The sequence below is a fragment of the Peromyscus eremicus genome, chromosome 19 (assembly GCF_949786415.1).
Source record: "Peromyscus eremicus chromosome 19, PerEre_H2_v1, whole genome shotgun sequence".
Lineage (NCBI taxonomy): Eukaryota > Metazoa > Chordata > Mammalia > Rodentia > Cricetidae > Peromyscus > Peromyscus eremicus.
Window position 1 is genome coordinate 26,107,589 of NC_081435.1, and position 20,643 is coordinate 26,128,231.

The 20,643-nt window shown below is 41.8% G+C and overlaps 3 protein-coding genes across 3 annotated transcripts; all 3 read left to right on the forward strand.

Annotated features, from left to right (window-relative positions):
• The first annotated feature begins 271 nt into the window (after positions 1–271).
• On the forward strand, positions 272–2,755 carry LOC131896139 (protocadherin alpha-5-like). The gene has a single exon (XM_059246719.1). It carries the CDS (start codon positions 386–388, stop codon positions 2,753–2,755), a length of 2,370 nt encoding a protein of 789 aa, XP_059102702.1. The 5' UTR covers positions 272–385.
• A 6,072-nt stretch (positions 2,756–8,827) lies between these two features.
• LOC131896140 (protocadherin alpha-6-like) lies at positions 8,828–13,136 on the forward strand. The gene is made up of 2 exons (XM_059246720.1): positions 8,828–11,281; positions 13,044–13,136. The coding sequence occupies exons 1-2, from the start codon at positions 8,846–8,848 to the stop codon at positions 13,134–13,136; spliced, it is 2,529 nt and encodes an 842-aa protein (XP_059102703.1). The 5' UTR covers positions 8,828–8,845.
• A 2,109-nt stretch (positions 13,137–15,245) lies between these two features.
• On the forward strand, positions 15,246–17,681 carry LOC131896141 (protocadherin alpha-7-like). Its single transcript, XM_059246722.1, is given in 1 exon segment — positions 15,246–17,681. A coding segment is annotated over 1 exon segment (2,436 nt).
• The last annotated feature ends 2,962 nt before the right edge of the window (positions 17,682–20,643 follow it).

A 20,643-nucleotide genomic window follows, 5' to 3' on the forward strand; every position in this document is an offset into this window, starting at 1 on the left:
ATGCAACTAATACAGAAAGAACTTGGTTATAAAGCGATATTTAAATAGAGAACAGAGATATACAGAGGCATAGAAAACATGTAATTGAAATTGAGTAATATTGGGAAATATTTCACTAATAAAAGGTAAGTGAATAAAACAGAACAAAGTAAAGTACTTACCCTTTTATTCACATGATGTCGCTAGACACCACATTTTTTCTCTTCCAACGCCAAAAGGATATAGAGAATACGTTTTACTTAGGAAAAGGACCTTCCATTTTAGACTCTGCTACAGAAGCTCACAAGAAAGCGAGGAAATCAAGTCTATAGTAAATTGGAATTAAGTTCTCAACGGACTTTCTGTGGTGCTGCAATAGAGACTGGAGAAGTGGAACAAGATTGCGATGCTATATTCCCAGCGAGGAAGTCCGGGATCCCGGCGCCTGCTGATCTCCTTTGTGCTCCTCACAGCCTGGGAGGCAGGGAGCGGCCAGCTCCACTACTCCGTCCCCGAGGAGGCCAAACACGGCACCTTCGTGGGCCGCATCGCTCAGGACCTGGGGCTGGAGCTGGCGGAGCTGGTGCCCCGCTTGTTCAGGGTGGCGTCCAAGGACCGCGGGGACCTTCTGGAGGTAAATCTGCAGAATGGCATTTTGTTTGTGAATTCTCGGATCGACCGGGAGGAGCTGTGCGGGCGGAGCGCGGAGTGTAGCATCCATCTGGAGGTGATCGTGGACCGGCCGCTGCAGGTTTTTCACGTGGAGGTGGAGGTGAGGGACATTAACGACAACCCGCCTAGATTCTCCCGACCAGAACAAAGATTGCTTATTTTAGAGTCAAGAATGCCAGACTCGCGGTTTCCGGTAGAGGGCGCATCTGATATGGATATAGGAGCCAACGCAGCCTTGAGCTATAAGTTAAATCCTAATGAATATTTTGACTTGGATCTTAAAAGAAACGAAGAAGAAACAAACGTTTTAGAGCTGGTTTTGAAGAAGCCCCTAGATAGAGAAGAAACTCAAGAGCATCGTTTGTTACTGATGGCAATGGATGGAGGGAAACCTGAACTAACAGGTACAGCTCAGTTACTGATTGACGTATTGGATGCAAATGATAACGCTCCGAAGTTTGATAAATCTATTTATAATGTTAGATTGTTAGAAAATACACCCAACAAGACATTAGTAATTAAACTCAACGCTTCAGACGCGGATGAGGGAATTAATAAAGAAATACTGTATTTCTTCAGTAATCTTGTTCTTGATGATGTGAAATCTAAATTTACAATAGATTCTACCAGCGGAGAAATAAAAGTTAAGGGGGGGCTGGATTATGAAGACCGTAAATTATATGAAATTAATATTGACGCCGTGGACAGAAGTACATTCCCACTAGCAGGACACTGTAAAGTTATAGTGAAACTCGTGGATGTAAATGATAACGTGCCCGAGATGGCCATAACTTCCCTCTTTTTGCCTATCAAAGAGGACGCTCCACTGGGCACTGTCATCGCCCTGATTAGTGTATTTGATCGCGACTCAGGAGCTAATGGGCAGGTGACCTGCTCTCTGACCCCTCAGGTCCCCTTCAAGCTGGTGTCCACCTTCAAGAATTACTATTCACTTGTGCTGGACAGCACCCTGGACCGTGAGACCATCGCTAACTACCACGTGGTTGTGACCGCCCGGGACGGCGGCTCGCCCTCGCTGTGGGCCACAGCCAGCGTGTCCGTGGAGGTGGCTGATGTGAACGACAACGCGCCCGCGTTCGCGCAGCCCGAATACACGGTGTTCGTGAAGGAGAACAACCCGCCTGGCGCGCACATCTTCACGGTGTCGGCCATGGATGCGGACGCGCAGGAGAACGCGCTGGTGTCCTACTCGCTGGTGGAGAGGAGGGTGGGCGAGCGCTTGCTGTCTAGCTATGTGTCTGTGCACGCTGAGAGCGGCAAGGTGTTCGCGCTGCAGCCTCTGGACCATGAGGAGCTGGAGCTGCTGCAGTTCCAGGTGAGCGCGCGGGATGCTGGTGTGCCTTCCCTGGGCAGCAATGTGACTCTGCAGGTGTTTGTGCTGGATGAGAATGACAATGCGCCCGCACTTCTGGGGCCTCAGGGTGGCGGAGGGACTATTGAATTGTTATCCCGGTCAGTGGGTTCAGGCCACGTGGTTGCGAAGGTGCGAGCAGTGGACGCTGACTCTGGCTACAACGCGTGGTTGTCCTATGAGTTACAGCCGGCCGCGGGTGCTGCGCGCAGCCCGTTCCGCGTGGGGTTATACACTGGTGAGATCAGTACAACACGTGTTCTGGATGAAGCAGACACGCCGCGTCAGCGCTTGTTGGTGCTGGTGAAGGATCACGGGGAGCCAGCACTGACGGCCACGGCCACCTTCCTGGTGTCTCTAGTAGAGAACAGCCAGACACCGAAGGTCTCCTCTAGGGTGTTGGTTGGAACCTCTGGCTCAGACTCCAAGCTAATGGATGTCAACGTGTATCTGATCATCGCCATCTGCGCGGTGTCCAGCCTGTTGGTGCTCACCCTGCTGCTGTACACCGCGCTGCGCTGCTCGGCGACGCCCACGGAGGGCACGTGCGGGCCGGGGAAGCCCGTGCTGGTGTGCTCCAGCGCGGTGGGGACCTGGTCATACTCACAGCAGAGGCGGCAGAGGGTGGGCTCTGGAGAGGGTCCGCCCAAGACCGACCTCATGGCCTTCAGCCCCAGCCTACCTCAGGGCCCCAGCTCTACAGAGAATGTGAGTTTCGTAATCTTACTGTAATTTTTCTCTTAACTCTTTAACGTTGAATATTTGAAAGCTTTCTCAGTGATTATTTTAGCTTTAAGAATCCAACGTTACACATACAATTAGCCTAGCAAATTTACAGTCGATTTTTAGCTGTATCATTTCCAATTCTTAAAATATAGTCAGTGTTTTTTTTTTGTTTTGTTTTTTTGTTTTTGTTTGTTTGTTTGTTTGTTTGTTTTTTAAGCTGTATTTTGGGGACTGGAAAGACCTCAGGCTTAACCCATCTGACTTAAGTGGTTAAGAGCACTGGCTGTTCTTGCAGAGGGTCTGAGTTCAATTCCCTCTATCTACATGATGGCTCATAACCATTTGTAACTTCAGTTCCAGGGGAGCCAACACCTTCTGACTTTCATGGGCACATGGTATACATACATACATACATACATACATATATACATATATCATGCAGGCAAAACATTCATACACATAAAATATTTAAAGCAATATTTTTGGACATATCTTTGCATTGAATATGGGCTTGCAGTCACTGTTATTCCATAACAGGTTTTATTAATACACGCAACAATCTTCTTTCTTAACCTAAGACACTTTAAAGTGTTTGTGGACATGTAGTGTGTGGTGGGGGCCAGGGGAGGATGAGGCCCTGTTCATGGAGGCTCTATCCCTCTCTGCCTTATTCCCTTAAGGTTCTGTTGCCAGACGATGGTGGCACATGCCTTTAATCCCAGCACTTGGGAGGCAGAGGCAGACGGATCTCTGTGATTTCAAGGCCAGCCTGGTCTACAGAGAGAGTTCGAGGACAGCCAGAGCTGTTCCACATAGAAACTAACAAAATCAAAAAGCAAACAAACAAAAAACAAAAAAAAAATAGGTTCTGTCACTGAGCTTGGAGCTAGGCTAGCAGGGAGCAAAACCCAGCAATCCCTGTTATTACGCCTGCACATGTTGGGGCTCCAGATATTCAGGACCATACAAGGCTCATGGGTTCTTGGGATTTGAACAGAGGTCCTTATACTTGCATAGCAAGAATTCTTTCTCTTAAGCCATTTTTCATATTTATTTGTTTGTTCGTTTATTTTTCTGAGACTGAGCTGAGCTACATAACCCAGGCTAGTCTTGATATCGCTAGATTCCTAGGCTGCCCGTAAACTCTGAATCCTGCTGTCTCAGGCTCCCCAGTGCTGGTTTACAGGCACGAAAGACCACACTCTGCTTGTAAAATGTTTTCATCATATCTTGTCATATAAGTACACTCACACTTAATCTAGGGCACATCTAGAACAAATTGTAAGACATGTTTTAAACTGTTTCTTTCTGTCAGTTTTGAGACAGGGTCTTACTGCGTAGTCCTGGTGGGCTTGGGACTGTTTATGTAAACCAGCTGGACTGGAACTCACAGGTATCTACCTGCCTCTGCCTCCCTAGAGCTGAGATTAAAGGTGTGAGCCCCTAAGCCTGGGTTACATTATTTATTCTTTATAAACTATCTTGTGACTATACATTAGTATTTTTACAACTGCCCATCAACTATACTTTTCTCTTTCTGTTGAATTGCAATTGCACTGCAAGCCGCAGGAAAATGTAGTGGAATTCAGCTACTATCACAAAAGCTGCTACTTGGAAAGTCAAGGACTTCTCCAAAGGTCAAGCTATGGCTCAAGAAATCTTGGTGATATTTTAGTATATATATATATAAATTAGCTGGTTCCTAAAATGATTTTCTTGTGTGCTCCAAGAACTCCTAACAGTGTATTTATCTAAAATGCCTATCAAGCATCCAAAGCCAAACGAAACAACACCTGTCTCCTAGGTCAGGCGGATAGCTTTATGCTTCTTGTGCAATTTAGGGTCAGATCATCCTTTCTTATACAACCTTACTAATAGCCCCCTAACTTCTTACCTAACCACTTCTCGGAATGTAGACTGAGCACATAGACCCCCTTTTTCATATACTAACCGGTCAGTAGCACTCAGTTGACCTCCTCTTTTACCACTCCCATTTTGGACTGTAAAAGAAAGCCTGTGGTCATTGCCTGAGGAAAATTCTTATTTGCCTTTATGACCTTGTAGAATTCTAGCCTGGTGACTTTGCTAGGCCAGAGGATTGCTATTGCTTGGGTTTATAACTGGACTCCAGAGAGACTTAGGGGGAATGGAGAGATGGAGAACAGAGAGGGACAAGGAGGATTTTGACCAGAGAGAACGTGTAGATGAGATGGAAGATGAGGAAGAGTCAGATGGGGAAGTACTAGCTGGGTAAGAACGAGATGAAAAGGACCCAGATGAGGCAGAATTAAGACAAGAGAATTAAGATAGAACCTAGAGGGAGCAGTAGATAAGCATAGAGAGAAATCAGGCAAGGAGCTAGGCATGAGAGCAGAATAGAAGCTTGTAGAGAGAGAGAACTCACACAGAATAATAAAGTGTATGGACTAAGGAGTTTCATGTACATAGATTTATTTCTTTTCATCAAAGATTAATTATCAGCTGGTTGTAGATTCTTCCCAGATCCTGGGAGGGGACTATCGGGGGACTGGACCCACATAGTCTCTGATACAACTCTTTTATTTTTATATAAAAGTTTAATTTCTTTTTCAGTCATATTTCTGTACTAAATAATTAAATATTTTTCTAGATAGATTTTCACACCTATGCTTTTATAGTTAAAAACTTTATTGTTAAAATTTTCATTTTAGTAGTGTTTTCACTTGAATATACATAACTATGGTTTAGAATTCTTGTAACACAAAGGAGTACAGTTAAAAATTTTCTTTTCATTCCAATAACAGAGTATTGTGTGGATATAGAATAATTCATTTCCCCCCAAAGTATAACATTGGAATTTGGAGGATCAAGGATGTAATTTCTCAGAAACTTGGGTACTGTTTCACTTGAAATTATTTGTACCAAGAAGTACTTTAGCTCTGAAAATCCCAACATATTTGGTCAGGGACATACTGTTTATTGCTTTACATTTTCAGCTTAGGAAATAACATAAATTTACTATTATAAAAACTCTTTTCTTCTGTTCATTGTTTTCAAACATTGTAGTCTACCATAGATGAGTGTCTTTGCCATTGAAAAATAAAAACTGTCTTGCTCCTCTTTTTTTTTTTTTTTGTGTTTTGGGCAAGCATGTGGGCTTAACAGGTAATAACCACTACATACCTAATATAGGAAATGTTAGAACCCCTTTCTTGCATTGCTGATTTTTAAAGTTCACATTTGCATTTACTTTATTTACCCCTTCTAGCTTGCTATTTGGATATTTATAATATAGTGATCAGCTTTAGGGAGGTCTTAGAATTGAGAATAGCTTTTGCTACAGCATTAGTTTATTGCAAACACCTACCAACTTTAAAAAATCTGGTTGATTTAATTTTGAAACATAAACTTATGGATTTATACAATTTATATAAAATTTTCTTGGTGGAGGAGGGAGCTATTTGTTTATAAAGAGATCAACTAATCATCTTTTCATATAATCATCCCCTTCAACTTGAATACTTGAATAAACTATTTGAATAAATAAAATTGAGATGCTGTAAGCCGTTTGTCAGCAAAAGAGCAACATTTTCCCTTTCCATATAAATTTATTTTATGTAAAGGATTTCAATAATGTTTTATAATTTTTTAAAACCTGGACCCAATAAGATTATTACAACAATTCCAGTTGGGTTGTATAACTAAACTTCAGGAAACTTTGAAGAATTACAGTGAAAAGTAAATATGATGTTTAGTGTTTAATTTTTACCAGTCAAAGTTTCCTGTAGGAAGTACACTTTCCTTAGACTAATATACATGTATTAGTTACTGCAGAAAACCTTTGCCAAAAAGACTAGATCAATATGTATTTTATGTGAGGCTTTTATTATTCTAAGTAAAGAACTTCTCCTTCTAGGGATTTATTATTGGTTAGCAAATGGCATTTTTGTTCACAAAAATTACTGTAATGGAAAGTCTGTGGGGGAAAATGTCAAATAGATCTGGGTTAATTATTTGAAGATAGCATCTCACAAAAGGGAGAGCTTTGTATCATCATTGTGAGAGTTAATGTATGTCAGAATAGTGGAAGAAGGTGGGACATTATGCCTCATTTGAAAAGTCTTAACTGGTGAATTGCGCTTACGTTTGAAAAGAAGTTCAATCATCTCCAGCTGGTGACACTAAGGATGGAGTAATGGTAAAGTTTGTATTTGGCCTGTCTTTAATGTATGATGATAATATTTTTACAGGAAAAGATGAAAATATGAAAAGCCCACCTTAGGCTGAGGGTCCTTCACAGTGGTAGAGCACTAACTCAAGGCCGTGAGTTCAATCCACAGCCAAGAAAAAACAAGTTTAAGCAAAGACCATTTTTAGGAAGAGATTGCAAATATCCTATATTATCTACAAAATATGATCCATATTGAAGAATAATTGAAAATAATTATTTGGCTTATGCATTTATCATCAGCAATGTATTCCTAGAAACTAACCACATACTGAAGGTGCTGTATAAAATACATTCCTTACAAAATAGTAAAAGTATTTGTTAACAAGGACAAACTTTTGAGAAACAGAAATGTTGTTACAGTTAAAATGAGAAGTTGGCTTATGATCAAGCTCTAAGTCACCTAGAAGTAATTCTAATATTAAATTTCTAGTTTTAGAATTTAATGAAATTTATACTCATAAAGATAAACATGGTATATGTGAAAGATAGAGAAACTATGGACTGACTTTGAATAAGATCAGTGAGGAGACAGAAATAAAAATAAAAAATTACTATAGGTGATATAGAGAATGTTTGTCATTAAAACAAAATGTTAATTTTCAAGCCTTGAATTTACTAATTTGCTAATAATTACTAGCAATGCTTTTATGTTACACAAATTGCTTTCTAGGAATCAGCATATATTAATGACATTGACATAAACATAGAAAGGGAGATGCGGATGTGGGTTGGGAATGTTCAGAAAGATATCACTTGAGATGTGGGAGAAGATGAGGCCCTGTAAAGGTAAATAATATAAAGCCGGGTAGTGGTGGTGCACACCTTTAATTCTAGCACTTGTGAGGCAGAGGCAGGTGGATCTCTGTGAGTTTGAGGCCAGCCTGGTCTACAAATCGAGTTCCAGGACAACTAGAACTGTTACACAGAGAAACACTGTCTTGAAAAATTAAAAAAAAAAGAGTATAGTATGAAGTAGAGGTTTAGAGAAAAAGATAAAGTCTTTAGGAACAACAGAAGAGAGCAACAAAACACAACAGGAATCATTTCCAGCAGATATTAATGTGGTGAGATATACATAGAAAAATTATCAATATAAACTGAACATCGATGGAGAAATGCTGTGGAGATAGGTTCAGTGGCACATTCCTGTATCCTACTCACTAATCTCAGTTGCGAGATGCAAATCTTTTGAGCTTGAGGTCATCCTGGGCTGCACAGTTTAAGGTGAACCTGATCTTCAGTGAGGACACATATAAATTTAAAATGTTGCACACACTATGCATTAAAACTGCTCAATATCACATGAAGGAACCATAAGCCTGTGTGATATTTGTGATCAAAGTAACAATAACATCAACACTTTTTTAAGATTTAAAAATTTAGACAATTAAAAATTCTTTTCAATTAAGGAAATGTATATATTTGGCATGAAAGAAATATATGGATAAATTAATTATATACCCAAGTTATGGAGAATTGCTCACCTTCTAACTTCCAAGATTAGATTTTCCCACACTTAATATTTCTAAATTGGGTGACGAAAAAGTTTAAAATATTGTTAAGAATGTTGTTTCTCCGTGAATAATTAAAGAGCATGCTCACTCTAAATTACAAAAAAAAATCATACGAGAAGAATTGGCTCTGAAAATTATAAACAGCTGGAGGGATTTACTATCAAGGTAAGTGAAGTTATACAAATTCGTCTCTTACCCTTTGAAGCCGCATGGTGTCGCTGTCTACCACGGAGTTACATCTAACCAGCACACAAAGCCCTTTCTTCTGGTTGCTGAATCTTTCCATGACTGCTGAATGATGGCGAATGCAGAAGGACTGAATTGATAGACTTTGAGACATACAGAATTCTATGCAGAGAAAATAGTCTTCTAATGGAAATAAAGCAAGAAGCATTTGACATGGATTTTACCACTGAAGGCAGACTGGGAACACGGTGTCTGCTGCTCTCACTCCTGCTCCTCGCAGCCTGGGAGGCAGGGAGCGGCCAGCTCCACTACTCCGTCCCAGAGGAGGCCAAACACGGCACCTTCGTGGGCCGCATCGCTCAGGACCTGGGGCTGGAGCTGGCGGAGCTGGTGCCCCGCCTGTTCAGGGTGGCGTCCAAGGACCGCGGGGACCTTCTGGAGGTAAATCTGCAGAATGGCATTTTGTTTGTGAATTCTCGGATCGACCGGGAGGAGCTGTGCGGGCGGAGCGCGGAGTGTAGCATCCACCTGGAGGTGATCGTGGACCGGCCGCTGCAGGTTTTCCACGTGGAGGTGGAGGTGAGGGACATTAATGACAACCTGCCTGTGTTCTCGGTAAAGGAGCAAAGAATGTTAATTTACGAATCTAGACTGCCGGATTCTTTGTTTCCACTAGAGGGCGCATCAGACGCTGATGTTGGATCAAACTCTATCTTAACCTATAAACTCAGTCCCAGCGAATACTTTGGGCTAGATGTGAAAACAAACAGTGATGGCAACAAACAAATCGGACTCTTGTTGAAAAAATCCTTGGACAGAGAGGATGCTCCTGAGCATAAGCTGCTGCTGACTGCCACGGATGGAGGCAAACCTGAGCTCACAGGCTCTGTTCAGCTGCTGGTCACTGTGCTGGATGTGAATGATAACGCTCCTACTTTCCAGCAGTCTGAGTATGAAGTGAGAATATTGGAAAACTCAGACAACGGAACGACGGTTATTAGACTGAATGCTTCGGACAGGGACGAAGGGACGAATTCAGCAATTTCTTACTCTTTTAATAGGCTGGTCCCACCCATGGTTCTTGAGAAGTTTGGCATAGATACAGATACAGGAGAAATCGTAATTCAAGGGAACTTGGATTTTGAGCAAGTCAATGTCTACAAAATCCGCGTAGACGCGACAGACAAAGGACATCCTCCGATGGCGGGTCATTGCACTGTTCTAGTGAAGGTGCTGGATGAAAATGACAATGTGCCTGAGATCACATTGACTTCCTTATCGCTGCCTGTTCGAGAGGACGCTGCACTGGGTACTGTCATTGCTCTGGTTAGCGTTTCAGACCTGGACTCAGGTGTCAACGGGCAGGTGACCTGCTCCCTGACTCCTCAAGTCCCCTTCAAGCTGGTGTCCACCTTCAAGAATTACTATTCGCTTGTGCTAGACAGCGCCCTGGACCGAGAGACCATCACTAACTACCACGTGGTTGTGACAGCCCGGGACGGCGGCTCGCCCTCTCTGTGGGCCACAGCCAGCGTGTCCGTGGAGGTGGCTGATGTGAACGACAACGTGCCCACGTTTGCGCAGCCCGAATACACGGTGTTCGTGAAGGAGAACAACCCGCCTGGCGCGCACATCTTCACGGTGTCAGCGATGGACGTGGATGCGCAGGAGAACGCGCTGGTGTCCTACTCGCTGGTGGAGAGGAGGGTGGGCGAGCGCTTGCTGTCTAGCTATGTGTCTGTGCACGCTGAGAGTGGCAAGGTGTTCGCGCTGCAGCCTCTGGACCATGAGGAGCTGGAGCTGCTGCAGTTCCAGGTGAGCGCGCGGGATGCTGGTGTGCCTTCCCTGGGCAGCAATGTGACTCTGCAGGTGTTTGTGTTGGACGAGAATGACAATGCGCCCTCTCTGCTAGGACCTTGGACACAAGGATCTGGCGGTGTAGTGAGCGAGCTTGTGTCCCCCTCCATGGGTGCGGGCCAAGTTGTCACTAAGGTGCGCGCGGTAGATGCGGATTCTGGCTACAATGCATGGCTATCTTATGAACTGCATCCTTTAACTGGTGGAACGCGGAGCCTGTTCCGGGTTGGTCTGTATACAGGCGAGATCAGTACTACACGCGCCCTGGAGGAGGCGGATGCACCGCGCCACCGCCTATTAGTGCTGGTGAAGGACCACGGGGAACCGGCGCTGATGGCCACTGCCACCGTGTTAGTGTCTCTGGTTGAGAACAGCCAAACTCCAAAAGCCTCTTCACGGGCGTCAGGCACCACCGGCCAGGAAGTTTCATTAGTAAATGTCAATGTGTACCTGATCATTGCCATCTGTGCGGTGTCCAGCCTGTTAGTTCTAACCCTCATGATATACACCGCACTTCGGTGTTCAGTGCCACCCACAGAAGGCATGTGCAGATCTGGGAAGCCTGTGCTTGTATGCTCCAGTGCCGTGGGGAGCTGGTCATATTCACAGCAGAGGAGACAGAAAGTGTATTCTGGAGAGGGACCACCCAAAACCGACCTCATGGCCTTCAGCCCGAGTCTTCCTCCTTGTCCGGTTGTGGGCGAGCATCAGGATTTAAACGAAGATCATTCTTCAAGAGTAAGTCCAAAATTTGTAATTGTCATGGTGACTTAAATTTTGCATTGTTTTTCTGTAGTTAGTTTCATATTTTCTCATTCTTTAAATTTCTATTCATTTCACTGGACTAAGTATTTTTATTTTATTATTTTACTTGTAATCTTCGTTTGTTTTTGATCTCACATGTAAATAGAATTAAACATTATTATGCACATTCTGTGCTATATGGTTTTAAAAAGCAAACTCAAAATGTTGTTACACTCGCCCTTTTCCACCACATTGTTTAGGTCAGTGTTAATATTCTTCTGAGTAGATACATAGGGTATTCATGTTTTCTGTATTTTAACACTGGGAAGAATTATTTTGAATATTTTTTTTTTCATGGAACATTGAAATCATAACATAATTGGGACACACATTCTTTTCTCTTTGCTTTTTTGTTTTCTTGGTGTGTGTGTGTGTGTGTGTGTGTGTGTGTGTGTGTGTGTTTGAGATGAAACCAAAGACATGCCAGACAAGCACTCTATGAATGATCTATATAACAATATTTAACTTTGAACCCATTTAGGGATACAGAACAATGTCTAGGTTGAGTGATTCTGGTGAAGGAGATTTCATAGTCTTTCATAAACTTGTTCCATCCGTAGTTATTACCCAGTTTATTAGTGGTCCGGATGCTATAGAAACAGTAGTTGGAGGGAACTCAGACTTTAATCCAGTAAACTCACATAAAGTCAATATTCCAGTGTTGGGCTCAGTGGCTGTTCCCTTGTCTAACAGGTACAAGGCCCTACGTTCTATTCACTGGAGAGAAAACCACAAAGAAACAATCATAAAGGTCAATGCACTTCTGTGATGTTGAAATTCTCTTGTCTTTGAATTTCATTTAATGGGTCTCCTTATGGAGTCCAAGCTTTTCTTTCTTTCTTTCCTTCTCTGTGTAATTATTTGCACTATTGACCATTTCTCTACAATACTCTAGTGTCTCAGTTGTGAGTCTTCAGGACATTCTCTCTTGCCAAATTCGACCTCTGCTTTTTATTTTTGAAGCATTGCATAGGTTTTATATCCAGTTAGTTCTCTGTTTCAAATCTACAAAATTTAGAATATAAATAATAACATCTGTCATACGTAAAAAATTTAAAAAATTTATAAGTTGGCACTTTTTTTCTTTTTTTTGAGACAGGGTTTCTCTGTGTAGATTTGCGCCTTTCCTGGAACTCACTTGGTAGTTCAGGCTGGCCTCAAACTCACAGAGATCCGCTCTGCCTCTTGAGTGCTGGGATTAAAGGCATGCGCCACCACCGCCCGGCTTAAATTATTACTTCTAATGTGCTTATAATAGTGTTTGCTAAGGAGTAGCTGCTAAGTTATTATGAATTTCACGTAATTATTATTTTATATAAAGTTATTTGTGTTGTTATTTGTATTGTTATTTGGGAAGGCCAGCATTACCAAACTATTCTGAGATACCACTAGCATTTTAGTGCCATGTACTACTTTGAAGATAATTGTTTTTCAGTGTTAACTGTTCAATAAAGACTTCAACAATATAAAAGATTTTTGTTTCAAAAGACATTGAAGACATAGAAGTGACTCCTTGAGATAGTTTTAGCTTGTGTATTGGGTATTTTCACTAGAAAATAGATCTTCTATATGCTTAAAAATAACAAATTTACTTCTGGAGATCCTAATCAATTAAGAACACAATTTGTGCCAGTTGATGATGGCACACACCTTTAATCCTAGCACTGAGTTTGAGGACAACCTAGGCAACAGAGTAAGTTCCAGGATGGCCATGGCTACAAAGCGAAAAACGAAGAAGAAGAAGAAGAAGAAGAAGAAGAAGAAGAAGAAGAAGAAGAAGAAGGAGAAGAAGAAGAAAGAGAAGAAGAAGAAATAGAAGAAAAAGAAGAAGAAGAAGAGGAAGAGGAAGGAGGAGGAGGAGAAGAAGAAAGAGAAGAAGAAATAGAAGAAGAAGAAGAAAGAGAAGAAGAAGAAGGAGAAGAAGGAGAAGAAGAAGAAAGAGAAGAAGAAGAAATAGAAGAAGAAGAAGAAGAGGAAGAGGAAGGAGGAGGAGAAGAAGAAAAAAGAGAAGAAGAAATAGAAGAAGAAGAAGAAGAAAGAGAAGAAGAAGAAGAAAGAGAAGAAGAAAGAGAAGAAGAAAGAGAAGAAGAAGAAGAAGAAGAAGAAGAAGAAGAAGAAGAAAGAGAAGACGAAGAAGAAGGAGAAGAAGAAGGAGAAGAAGAAGAAAGAGAAGAAGAAAGAGAAGAAGAAGAAATAGAAGAAGAAGAAGAAGAAGAAGAAGAAGAAGAAGAAGAAGAAGAGGAAGAGGAAGAGGAAGAGGAAGGAGAGGAAGAGAAGGAAGAAGATAAGGAGGAGAAGACGGAGGAGGAAGACAAATTGTATGGATAATTATGTTTAGCAACCTGAACACAGCTCACTGTTTTAGGAAGTAGAAAAACATCTATGACTATATCCACCAAGTAAAGCATTAAAAAATGTATAAGAGGACTTCATAGACCAATATCTGCCAGAACCACTGAGACAAAGTCCAATCTGCAAGAATTTCATATAAAAATATACTATATAATGTAATGATCATAGAAAGCAGAATGTTATGAGTCACAAGAAAGGCAAAAAAAAAATCATAGTGTGGCTGAATACAACTGTCTACCTATCTCACTAGTTGAAGGAAATTTCCAGATTAATGATAAATTTGGTAGTTATAAAATAGAGAAGTTCCATTGGGAGAATATTGACAATAACCAGTATTTTGGAGGGAAGAAATGCTTTTAAGTAAATGAATGTGTAGCAAAATCCCAATTGAATCTGAAATCAGGGAACAGTCCATTTGGGTTGAAGTGCATGGTTTTCATAGGAGGGAGTATGAGGAAAAGTATTATAAAGAGAATTTCTTGGGTAACTATTATAATAGATTTTTCTCATCTGTAAAGTCATTTGAAAAGCACCAAACATTTGGAGCAATGGTAACAGAGGTGTTCATGAAGTTGACCAGAAGGCTTAACTAAGGAATGAATGCAATGTAATAAGAAGCTTCTGCGATAGTCAAGCAGAGTGCCGATCATTAAAAAAAACTGGTGTGGGTCAATATCAAACTTGGGAAGCATTAAAACACGTATATAATTTTTTACTTGCATCTGGGAACATTGGGTAAAACATTTAAGAAAATGACATTTTTTAAACAAACCCCCAAAACATAAAATATTCAAAGACTTTATTTAAAAATTGTGGAAAATAATATGGGTCAGCACCAATATTTAGCTAATATTTAGGTTTATATTGTGAAGACATAACCTCCATGATATTGGAGACTGAAAACAGGTGTGCACTCATAAAAACAAGATGTGGAAAGAGTAAATAAACACTAGAACTATGAACTCCTACAAAGGAATATTTAAATCCTGTAAAGGGAATTTCACAATACTTGTTTCATAAGAAGCTACTTTAGTACAAAATCTTGTCCCAAAGATGCCCAAACTTTCTATATTTCTTTCCAATAAAGGAATATAAAAGTTATTTATCAACTTGCCTTCTTGACGTTAAAAAGGTTTTCTAAGTTTGTTTTAAATTAAAGAGATCCACTTAGGTTTATCTGTGTGTCAAAACTGTGTGGGGGCAAAAGCTTTTCTAATAACAAGCGAAAATTATGGTCAAAAGTACACACTCAAATGTCGTTAACCACCCAAGCACCCCATGAAGACGCATGCGAAACGTTGCTCTACATGTTGAAAACAAAGAAGAAATTTTTCAATTTAAAATACAGTTTTCATTGCCTAACTGTAAAGTGAAATTTTGTAAATTCTACTTACTACTTGGGCCACATGATGTCGCTCTCAACCACTAAATGGTCACAAGGCGAAGCCATTCGTTTTCCATTAGAAAGACTCCACTGGGTTTCACTCTTCGGCTGCTCAACAATGGCCAGCATCTCGGGATTGGAATGAAGAAATACAAAAGAAATCTCCAAAATTTGTGGTAACTGTTGCTAATGAGAATAAAACGTCAGTAATTTGAAATGGTAAACCTGAGAGGACACAACTGGAAGAGCCGAAAATTACTCCTGTTCCTGATAATTCTGGCAGCCTGGCAGGCAGGGAGCGGCCAGCTCCACTACTCCGTCCCCGAGGAGGCCAAACACGGCACCTTCGTGGGCCGCATCGCTCAGGACCTGGGGCTGGAGCTGGCGGAGCTGGTGCCCCGCCTGTTCAGGGTGGCGTCCAAGGACCGCGGGGACCTTCTGGAGGTAAATCTGCAGAATGGCATTTTGTTTGTGAATTCTCGGATCGACCGGGAGGAGCTGTGCGGGCGGAGCGCGGAGTGTAGCATCCACCTGGAGGTGATCGTGGACCGGCCGCTGCAGGTTTTCCACGTGGAGGTGGAGGTGAGGGACATTAACGACAACCCGCCCCTGTTCCCAACCACACAAAAGACTCTGTTTATCCCGGAGTCCAGACTGCCTGACTCGCGGTTTCCACTAGAGGGCGCGTCAGACGCAGATGTCGGTTCCAATGCTCTGCTGACTTACAGACTGAGCACCAATGAACATTTCTCTCTGGATGTACCACCCGACCACGAACAGGTGAAACGTCTTGGGCTTGTTTTGCGGAAACCATTAGACAGAGAAGAAGCTGCGGAGATGCGCTTATTGCTCACAGCTACCGACGGAGGCAAACCGGAGCTGACCGGCACCGTTCAGTTACTCATCACAGTGCTGGATGTCAATGATAATGCTCCAGTTTTTGACAGGTCTCGCTATACGGTGAAGTTACCAGAAAATGTTCCAAACGGGACGTTGGTAATCAAGGTCAATGCCTCAGATTTAGACGAAGGCGTGAATGGGGACGTCATGTACTCATTTTCTAGTGATGTTTCTCCAGATATAAAATCCAAGTTTCATATGGATGCTGTGAGTGGAGAAATTACAGTTATAGGAGTTATTGATTTCGAAGAAAGTAAAGCTTACAAGATTCCATTAGAGGCACGTGATAAAGGCTCCCCACCACTGATTGGTCACTGTACAGTCCTTGTGGAAGTTGTAGATGCTAACGACAATGCTCCACAGCTGACTGTCAGTTCCCTGTCTATTCCTATATCTGAGGACAGCCACCCTGGAAGAGTCGTCGTCTTAATTAGCGTATCTGACCGTGATTCTGGAGCCAACGGGCAGGTGACTTGCTCCCTGACTCCTCAAGTCCCCTTCAAGCTGGTGTCCACTTTCAAGAATTACTATTCACTTGTGCTGGACAGCACCCTGGACCGTGAGACCATCGCTAACTACCACGTGGTTGTGACTGCCCGGGACGGGGGCTCGCCCTCGCTGTGGGCCACAGCCAGCGTGTCCGTGGAGGTGGCTGACGTGAACGACAACGCGCCCACGTTCGCGCAGCCCGAATACACGGTGTTCGTGAAGGAGAACAACCCGCCTGGCGCGCACATCTTCACGGTGTCAGCGATGGACGTGGACGCGCAGGAGAACGCGCTGGTGTCCTACTCGCTGGTGGAGAGGAGGGTGGGCGAGCGCTTGCTGTCTAGCTATGTGTCTGTGCACGCTGAGAGCGGCAAGGTGTTCGCGCTGCAGCCTCTGGACCATGAGGAGCTGGAGCTGCTGCAGTTCCAGGTGAGCGCGCGGGATGCTGGTGTGCCTTCCCTGGGCAGCAATGTGACTCTGCAGGTGTTTGTGCTGGATGAGAACGACAATGCGCCAGCGTTGCTGGGACCTTTGACAAATGGGGCTGGTAGCACAGTGAACGAAGTGGTAACTCGGGCTTTAGTGCCTGGTCAGGTTGTGGCGAAAGTGCGTGCAGTAGACGCGGACTCTGGCTACAATGCATGGCTGTCCTATGAACTTCAGGCAGCTGCGGGTGGAGTTCGCAGTCCTTTCCGTGTTGGCCTGTATACGGGCGAAATTAGCACCACACGCGCCCTAGAGGAGACAGATGCATTGCGACAGCGCTTGTTAGTGTTGGTGAAGGACCACGGGGAACCTTCGCTGACCGCCACAGCCACGGTGTTGCTTTCTCTGGTAGACGGCGGCGGCCAAACACAGAAGGTATCAGCTAAGGTGTCGGCTGGAGCCTCCAGCCTGGATCAGGGGCTAGTGAACGTTAACGTGTATCTGATCATCGCCATATGCGCCGTGTCCAGCCTGTTGGTGCTCACTCTGCTGCTGTACACCGCGCTGCGCTGCTCGGCGACGCCCACCGATGGAGCCTGTGCTCCGGGGAAGCCCGTGCTGGTGTGCTCCAGCGCGGTGGGGACCTGGTCATACTCGCAGCAGAGGCGGCAGAGGGTGTGCTCTGGAGAGGGTCCGCCCAAGACCGACCTCATGGCCTTCAGCCCCAGCCTACCTCAGGGCCCCAGCTCTACAGACAACGTGAGTCTTAAATTTTACTTTTCCTCTCCAGGCTTGAAGAAAAACGTTTAGCTGTTTTTCATGATGCATCCTATTAATTCCAGCACCAGGGAGACTGAGGCAGGAAGATACTTGATTTTGAGTCTAGTCTGACTTAGAAAGGGAGTTTCAGGCCACCTTGGGATTCTCGTTTATTAAGTTGGTAATTTATGTTTACCTGTAGTTTTCATAAATAATTTTCTAATATGAATAATGTCTTCACCTTCTTTACATAGCAGATTTCCAAAATCAAGAGTTTGCATACCCAGTGCATTATTCAATGCCCAGACCTCTTTAAATAAACCCCGGTTCCCATAGCATGCTAGGCAAGCACTCTTAATGGATTCTACCCTATTTCATCTTTATAAATCCTACAGTAAAGTAATTTAAATATACATGTTGACCTGTTACTCATTCTCTGTATTGTGCATATTCTACCACAACATGGTTCAACATTGTTGGTTTAATTTCTTTACAAGTTGAATTATCTCTATTTCTTAGTGCAACAATTTATAGTCTACAGTCATATTTGTGTAGCACTTTTAAAAACCTTACTTGTAGGCGTGTATTTGATGTGTTTGCGATAATTAATATTATTTTAAAATATAGTCTTATCAGTACTTATGTAGTATTTTTATTTGGCTCCTTGTGTGTATAGGGAGTATATTCACATTCAAAATATAGAGAAACCGACTCTAGCGTACAGTGAAAGTTCTTCAGTTCTTACACTAAAGTATTTACCTCTCTAAATTCTGGGAGGTTTTGGTTTCTGCTGTATATTCTAAAACTATGGAATTACATATACAAGGTGCCTTTCTGTTTTAGAAAAATAATAACACATTTTTGCAATTCTTCTCTTGCAAGTCATACATCATCTTTTGTTTCCTCCTCATGTAAAGCATCTGCATCTTATTTCATCTCTCAGATTTATCAAGATTTATTAGTTAAGTAGTCTATTGTGCACATCCATGCAGCACGGTGTTGATTCTAAAACTCATGTTGTATGAAAAACAAAACAAAACATAACACCCCTTTGCTGGGCAGTGGGGGCACACGCCTTTAATCACAGCACTCGGGAGGCAAAGACAAGTGGATCTCTGAGTTTGAGGCCAGCTTGGTCTACAGAGTGAGTTCTAGGATAGGCAGGGATACATAGAGAAATACTGTCCCTGAAAACAAAACAAAACAAAACAAAACAACTCATGTTGTTTTTAAATTTTCAAGTATTTGTTTAGTTAGCTCTGACAGTCAACTGTCAAAGTTTTCCAAATTCTAATATAAGCTATGACATTATTTTAGAATATCCTGTTCTTGTTTTCAATATAAATAAAAATAAGGGTGTTCAATTTACGAGTAGCTCTCACAGGAGACTTTTCATAGAGCACTACCACAAGCATACCAAATTCTGCTCCTGTTTAAAGAATACTCCATTTTGAAGAATACTTATGATTACTATAGAGTTTTAGAGATGGTAATTGTAATTATTTTATTGCTTTTTAAATATTTGTTTTATATTACATGCATATGCCATTTTAAAGCCTTGTCTGATTACTTAATAAAAATGAAAATCAATTCATCTTTGGATGCAGTAGACACAGACAGGGGTCCTTCTTACTGCCATCTCTATCATGAGCTACCATGGTTTTTTGTTGGGAAATCACTTTGGAGAGACACAAACTTTCAGGTTTTTCTTTTCTGGCTATGGGATATATTTATTGTTTGTAAAAGTTCTAAGAGATTCTATAAGTTCAATTTCTTTCTAAAAACTTTAATTTTATTTATAGAGCTAAAGATAGCCTTTTTGTAAGTAAAATGATAAATTTAATAGTTGTATAGAAAATTCCACTATCCCTTTTTTCTGTTTTAATTTCTTGTCTGTGCATTTTCAGTACACTTATCATCTGAAGCTAGTGAAGTATTCTTATTCCAAGGGCTAAGAGGCAATTAAAACATCCCATAATTACATGCTTATTATGTCCCCAAACATCCCGATTTTAAGAAGTTAGCTAAAAAGCTGTATGTTATGCTTTCCTTAATTTTAGAAATTGAAATGCTTCAATTAGAACTACATTTACAAAGAATAACCACTAGAAAACTCCAATGCAATGAATCTTTTGTGGGTACTTCACAGAGTGCATGACTAGGAATCTATAAAACAACAACAGATTTCTTGGAAATGATCAGAGATTTAGCGATAAGGCCACTGGAGGAATTCCAATCAATATACATCTGATTGAATGCAATGTAAAGCAATACAGTGAATTCTTGGAGAACTGATTTTGATGTAAACTTAGAGCGTAACATTTTCATGGATAGAAATGTAGTAGAAGAAAACTTGGACAGAAGGTATTTAGAAAGAGATGGTGCCTTTTCTATAAAATATGACTCACGCTGGAAAGCAGTCAGAGACAATATGAAGAAGATTGGCCACAATGTCTTTGATGTGAGTCTGAGGTCTTCATACTTGCTAAAGAGAAATTAAATGTGCCTGAGGTCTCAGTAGACATTGTATTCATAAGTACAACAGTTCTGATATATAAAATGGGAAGGGTCTAGAAAAACTTGAAATATTTTATACAAGGGAAAACCAGTAATAAATAGTTTGCAAATACATATAAGTTTGGAGAATAAATAAAGTATGGAAATTGAGATGTTCAAATGTTTATATTTGGGGTAAGTATTGAAATTTATTTTGAATTTTTGAGACAGGGTCTCACCGTGTAGCCCTAGCTGTTCTGGAATTAACTATGCAGACCAGGCTGTCCTTGAATTTACAACAATCCTCCCACCTCTGCCTCCCTAGTGCTGAGATACAAGGCATCCATCAGCATGCCTGGCTTCATAGTTACAGATTTAAACATGCTTCAAAAGATAAACTAGTCTAAAGACATTGAAACAGACAAGAATCACATTAAGAGCAAGAACTACGAAGTGGATAAAGTCATGATTGTGGAAAATATTCATATTTTGGAGCAGTAGGAAGATCCAAATACAG

What these genes read in the sequence shown, in the direction of transcription:
- LOC131896139 (XM_059246719.1), top strand. Translation starts at nt 386, where the DNA reads ATGCTATATTCCCAGCGAGGAAGTCCGGGATCCCGGCGCCTGCTGATC.
- LOC131896140 (XM_059246720.1), top strand. Translation starts at nt 8,846, where the DNA reads ATGGAAATAAAGCAAGAAGCATTTGACATGGATTTTACCACTGAAGGC. An exon ending in CAAAATTTGTAATTGTCATG is followed by an intron (nt 11,282 to 13,043) that starts GTGACTTAAATT and finishes ATGGCTACAAAG; the next exon opens with CGAAAAACGAAGAAGAAGAA.